Raw genomic sequence first — 6,697 nt, 5'->3', positions numbered from 1 at the left:
GCTCTCCAAGATTAAACCTTGCAGATGGCTGCTTCGGAGAGTCAAACTCTTCTATGGAGGCTAAGAGACACCTAGTGGTCACATGTGGCTATTACAGTACATGTTTTCCAGGCATGTCAGACATTTGCATGGACTGAAAGCGAAAGCCGTCAGCGGCAGCTCGTATGTGTGGCCCCCTGTGCTCAGTCAGTGTAGCGGTTAAGGAAGCCAGATGAGTTTCCTTATTAGAGACCGACCGGCAGATAAACCTTGGCTGGCTTTGTGATGAAGCTTTCCTTTAAATTTTCAATCCCTGCTGTCGTCAGATGTGCAGCTTTCATGTCACTTTGTTTGACAAGACACAGCGATGCAGACACACTGATGCTGGGGAGTGTGAGGAGCCTCCGGGGACTCTCAGCATCACCACACAGGCCTCATTAACGTGTGTGTTCGCTTTCTTTCCCTGCTATTTTTACAAGGCTTGTCCACCGCACGTCCTGTCTCTGTGTCATCCCTGACAACCTGTCACTCTACTCACACACACACGCGCGCACACACACACACACACACACACACACACACACACACACACACACACACAGCAATCACTACCTAAAATAGAAACACACCTTCATCAAATAGAAGCCTGAATGCTGCTGCTTCCAGTCTGACTGTTCTGGTTTTCATCATGGCTCATCTGCAGTCGCCGAGCCTCTGGGAGGCGGGGGCGGGGGCGGGGGCGGGGTTTGTGTGCTGGTGTGGTTGCGTGAGTGCGATTTCCAGCTTTAAAACCACGACCTGGAGTGGGAACTGTCCCGCTGTGCCATCGCCCAGGAAAGAACCAAGGTTGTACACTGATCAGTTACATATTCATATCATCTTATATTTCGTCCATCATGTCTAAATGAATTTAGGTGACGACATGATGAACAGCTCCCAGTATGAACCAGTACCGTCCAGTAACAGCAGCAGTTACAGCCTCCAAAATGACGTCAGGACTCTCAAGGAGCATCAAAACCATCTGAGCATCATAACCTTGTCCTGGAAGATGCTCCTTGTGGTGGTTGTCATGCCGGTCGGTGTACGTCCTCTTTGTTTGTCTTGGTGAAGGGAGAAGACTCCACCGAACATTTTCATAGACACAAATCTGACCATCGCTCCTTCAGAGATCCAGACTGTGAGAAACGTTTGATCCTGGAAGCTGAGTTGCGTTCTGATTGCATCACAGCTCTGTCAAGCCTCCATCACAGTTCAGGGGTCTCATTTATAAAACAGTGCATGGCATCCATACTAAAAAATGGATTCTCTGCATCGTCTCAAAATGTTCGTAGGCGTGGGCCAGAGTGAACTCACAGACGCACACGCGCGCACACACTCACACGCACACACTCACTCTCGCTCTCTTTCCCACTAACGAAGCCTGCGATGGTGCTCGTGGTGAAGGTGCCGATGTGGAGCATCAGCCTCGTCATCAGCAGCACATTCCAATCCTCTTTCCTTTGGGCCGGTTTGAGCCGGTAAACAACAGCTTTCTGGCCAGCGGGGCGTCTCCGGCCTACTCAGATGATCTGGCTGTGAATTCTGGAGCAGTTGCAATTTTACCAGGGAATTTCCTGCTTTTGAGATCCCAGATGCTCCAGTGGAATCGCCGCTCGCCTCTCCTCCCTGCTGTCACGCCTCTGGTGCACGTCTGGGGTCGGAGGTATCAGGCACAGGCTCGTCATGCGTGTTTCCCATGTTGTATTTCAGGTGGTCGGTCTGTTTGCACAGGTCACGTCAGGTAGCAACTTTTTCTCAGCACAAATGCACAACTGTACTTGAACGCAGCCTGTCAGCAGAGACTGGAGACCACCAGCCTGCAGAGACGTTTCCCACTAATGTCAGGATGTTAGTCAGCTGGTGTTGATGGTTACTGAAGGGCTCATGAAAGGGGCGTGGCAGTAGTGGAACTGGAACATAGCTGGAACTCACCTGCTGTACTCTTCCTCCAGTGAATGACTCAGCATGTTGCTTTTACACAAAAGCAGTTGTAGCCTGGGATTCGTCGTTGTGTCTCTGTTCCACGCTGCTAGAGGAGTGACCTCTGACCTTTGATGAGCATACATGTGTCTATGAGGTAGCTCGCTAGTTGTGCAGCCGCTACCACCCCTGGAGGCCGTGTGGGTTTTGCCACTGAAAGGTTTTCATGACTTGCAGCTGAAATGATCCTTCATGTTCCTCCTGATTAGTGTTGGTGCCTGAGTGATGATGTAACAAGAGAACCATGATCACAAGACAAGAACAGCAGCAGTCCCAAGCTGCTGGGATGCTCATGTCACATGTGCCCCTACAAATGTCGCTAGCGCCATCGTGTGGTACGTGCTGGCCAGGGACAGAAAACACACACACACACAAACACACGGCTGAAATAGGACAAAATTAGATTTCAATGAGATACCTGAAAATAGTTGAGCAGTACAAATGTATTCATTCGTCATTCGATATGAAACTTAAAACTTCACAAACACTTCGAGGGAAGTAAAGAAAGTGGTGATATCTTCCGAATGCACGCCGGAACATTTTCCACAGTTGCATTTGGGCTCTGGCTCTAGAAGTCGGATGAAGCAAGAGAAGGCGAGTGGAAACTGCATTGCAGAACCAGCGTCCACACAGTGAGGCCCAGTGTCTGGTCGCAGAAAACTTCCTCTACAGTGACAGATGTGATGATGGCGTCAGAGTTGAAAGCATGTTTAGACAGTGATTTCACTCCTCGTGAGCTGGATGGACCCTCCATGCAGATTTGACCAAGGCCTCTCAATAAATCCCGACTGGCATGATGCTTTTTCATGGCTGGTGTTCATTTTAGAGAGGCTTTTGTCAGTGTTGTTCTTACATGGAGTTGAAACAGGCAGTGATATGACAGGATCGAGGCAGACACTGGTAGAAAAGGAGGCTGGAGTGGAAGCTCATCCTACTTCTCTCTGCTGCCTACGCGGCACTAACAGCCAGCCTCTCTGAGCCCCAAATATTAGGACCATCAAGAGCCAACAAATGAGCTCAACAATTGGTCGTCCGGCCTCACTTTGACAAAGGGAATGAATAGATTTGCTCCTCGTGCTGCTGCTGCTGCTGTAAAACAGAAGCTGTGTGTGCGTCGCTCCTGACCACGGGGCCCAGGTATCATTTGACACGTTCGGTGTGATTTCACACTTTGAAATCTCAGCTTTGAAGTTGTGATGTACGGCACAAAAATACTAATGTGTTCACATTCCTGAAAACGCTGCTGGATTGTGCATCTGCAAATTGAATTGTCAAAATGTTAAACCTGGTAGACCTCTCTCTATTTTTTAGTCCATTTCAGAGTTTTGACTGCCTCTTGAATAGTTTATTTCTGCTCCAGTGTTGGCTGATGTTCTCTGAAGTGTCACTGTGATCTGCAGTGAGTCGAGCTGGCAGCCGGTCGGACGCAGGGAGCTCTGGAGCAGAAGCAACAGCGAGCGGGAGCCTAATGGGACCTGATCACAAGCTTAGGTCACTGCCATCTCAAATACAGCCATGGCACACTAGACATCAGCGCTCGCTCACCTTAGATTAGAGGCTGGAAGCACTGCTGTAACACACTCTGACACCTCAAAGTGAAGCCTCAGCCACAGCATTTCAATTACCTCCCGTCCTCAGCTCACACGGGGCTTCACAGCACCGGGCGAAAGCTGCCACAGTTGGCAGCGTTTTCAGACACATACCATCTGAAATGCCGTAGCAGGCGCTGTCTTTGGATCGTCGTCCCAACACAACAGCAAGGTGTAGAGCTGCTAGGTGAGGGCTCCGGTACAACCAGCACTTGTAAGTCAGCGGTTGATGCTTCCCGATGTCACGTCCCAAAGATGCAGTCGAATCATTCCAAATGCTACAAACTGTGCCCAGGCTACATCCCAGTGGAGGAAGTCTTACAATCTACAATGTGACATTCTAGGCAAAATGCTTTTGTCCCGCTTGTGCACTGCCTGCTGGTCAGAAGGCTCCAAACTTGTATCCTATGTAGTGTATGGGTGCGTGTGTTCGCAGCTGATGACTGCTTCAGTTTTGACAGGAGTGACTCGTCGCCCGGTGCTGCAGGGTAGTATAATGTCAGGTGGAATATTTGACATCATCTGGTATGTTGTAGGAAGGAGAAAACTGTTTTTTAATAACATGAAAAACACTTTATAATGAGATATTATTTGTAGTAGTGGCAGCAATAAATGACATTTCCCCAATTTTCAGTTTCTTTCACCGCAGTTGGTTGCTGAAAGGCTCAGTCCTCCACCTTTATCCACAAGGGTTGCATATAAATCCAGAGCTCCCACTGTACCACAAACACTCAGCCAGTGTGCTGGAGACAGACAGCTGCTGCAGTAATGGCCTGTCTCTCTGCCGAGCAGAGGCCTGGTGGGCACTGACCTCCATTTAGATGCCCAGAGAAAGAGATAAAGCCATATAATGAGGACTCCCATCAAGCCTGGCCAGGTCACAGCCTGTGTGTGTGTGTGTGTGTGTGTGTGTGTGTGTGTGTGTGTGTCTGTGTGTCTGTGTCTGTGTCTGTGTCTCTGTCTCTGTCTCTGTCTCTGTCTGTCTGTCTGTCTGTCTGTCTGTCTGTCTGTGTGTGTGTGTGTGTGTGTGTGTGTGTGTGTGTGTGTGTGTGTGTGTGTGTGTGTGTGTGTGTGTGTGTCCAAAGTGAGTCATCAGCCCAAGCATGTAATTGTGATCCACCTCAGTAGCGTTGCGCTGGTCCAAGCGGTGAAGCTCTGTGCCTGTCCCCCGTCGGACTCCTCTACGCTCACTCGTAGTGAGGATCTAAACCAGCTCCCTATCAACCACAAACACTCGCCACAGCTTCTCTGTCCTTTTCCTTTCTTAACAAACCTCCTTGATCACACCTCTCAGATCCAGCGCTCCAGAAACAAGCAGATGAAGGAGATGTTCCCCGAAGGTTTTGGGATCCACCATGCTGGAATGCTGCGCTCTGACCGCAATCTGATGGAGAACATGTTCTCCAGAGGGTACCTGAAGGTGCTGGTCTGCACCGCCACCCTGGCCTGGGGAGTCAACTTACCGGCTCATGCTGTTATCATCAAGGTTTTTTACAGTTTACTTGCTTTCTTGTGAACATTTTAGTTGCCTCACTTTGCATTTTGTTTGCAGTGTGATAATTTGACAAGTAGTAAATTGGTTGGTAATACGCTCCACTAAAGCAGAGCAGTAACTGAATTAATGAGGGGCTTAAAGTGCCTCCTGAATTTTTACATAATCTTGTCTTGCTCAGAGTCCCTGTGTCCCTCTAACGTTTAATCAATATTAAACCCACACAGCTCACAGTCCTGAATGTGGCCTGTTCAAGTTATCCAAAGTTAACCAATCTAAAAGAGGGTGTTTGACACCGTCGTCTGGGTTCACGTCTGCATGCACGTCATGGAAGAACAGCTCAAGAAGGAAATGCTGTATTTATTGTTGAAAACCTACTTTTTGAATGCAAAAGGCTTTTGGTCACAAACATGGCTGCTGCTGGACACCAGGGCAAAGGGCATCAGTGGCTGTCGTAGACTGGTAAGCCTCTCCGGTCCTAACGTGGCGTTTCTCTGGTGTGGTAACAGGGCACGCAGATCTATGATGCCAAGCGCGGCACCCTGGTGGATCTGGGCATCCTGGACGTCATGCAGATCTTTGGACGAGCAGGTCGTCCGCAGTTCGACAAGTACGGCGAGGGCAGCATCATCACCACCCATGACAAGCTGAGCCACTACCTGACCCTGCTCACCCAGCAGAACCCCATCGAGAGTCAGTTCCTGGACAGCCTGGCTGACAACCTGAACGCTGAGGTCAGTCTCAGCAGAACACGACTGATGCCAAGTGGTTTCTTTTCCAGATGCAAAATCCGGATTTCCTAGGATCTGAATGTGTATGTATTTGCATATGTATTTAGGGTTACAATGGATATGTATTTGAATTTCTGCATCAGAAAGTGACTCTAAATTCAGTTTGATCAGCAGGAGTCATGTCGGTGGCTGCTGAGGCCTGAATTTAGCAGGTGTGCTCGTTTCAGCCACTTGGGGGCAGCAGAAACAAGCCGTAATCAAAACTGTCATTTCTTCACTTTGATTACATCAACAGTATAGAACTGTAGTTGTGTTTCTGACTGTCTGGTAAATACATTTCCTTTCGCTCAATAATGGTGCGTTGAGACTAAACAGGAGAACCCGTGGAACACTAGAACACACGATGTGCACGGAGTTCAGGCGCTGCTCCTCTCTGGAACAGAAAGGTGAACATCGATTCACGACTTATGGAGCTTTGCTTTGATAGAGGTCTATCTGGGGATATTGTGGCCTGCACCAGGGGAAACCATGGGAAACTGAACGCCATCATGTCTGGCTCGGTGACATCATCCAGAGGCAGGAAACTGATTGACAATGTGAACCACACGCCTCTGTCTGTCCAGCTGTCCATTTCAGAGTTTGGTGTCATTTATGACCATCAAAGACTTTTCAAATGCTGTCATCTTGCCGCTGTGGTTGAAGTGGGTGTGGTCAAGTCAGGCAGGACAAGCAACTTCTAAGATTATCCAAAAGATGCACGTTTCAGAGAGATTTCCTAAAACAAACCAACACAAACTTTTAAAATGATGATTTTCTGATGGGACTTCAGGTCCATTTCGTCAGCAGTTCTTCATCAACAATCAGCAATGAGCAGGTCGATCTGGCAA

The 6,697-nt window shown here is 48.8% G+C and overlaps 1 protein-coding gene across 6 annotated transcripts in view; it reads left to right on the top strand.

Moving 5' to 3' along the window:
• The window catches only part of ascc3 (activating signal cointegrator 1 complex subunit 3), a 137,093-nt gene that overhangs the window by 93,434 nt on the left and 36,962 nt on the right, over positions 1-6,697 (top strand). For all 6 annotated transcript variants that reach the window (XM_086219317.1, XM_086219314.1, XM_086219315.1 and 3 more), the window contains 2 exons: positions 4,882-5,073; positions 5,589-5,813. In XM_086219317.1, coding sequence (XP_086075443.1) covers positions 4,882-5,073; positions 5,589-5,813 — 417 coding nt within the window. The remainder of the gene's footprint in view (positions 1-4,881; positions 5,074-5,588; positions 5,814-6,697) is intronic.

This window comes from Aulostomus chinensis, chromosome 11 (assembly GCF_037954235.1).
Source record: "Aulostomus chinensis isolate RoL2024-O1b breed Wild chromosome 11, RoL_Achi_v1.0, whole genome shotgun sequence".
Lineage (NCBI taxonomy): Eukaryota > Metazoa > Chordata > Actinopteri > Syngnathiformes > Aulostomidae > Aulostomus > Aulostomus chinensis.
The sequence above is the reverse complement of the archived record's forward strand: the minus strand, read 5'-3'. Positions and strand labels throughout refer to the sequence as shown.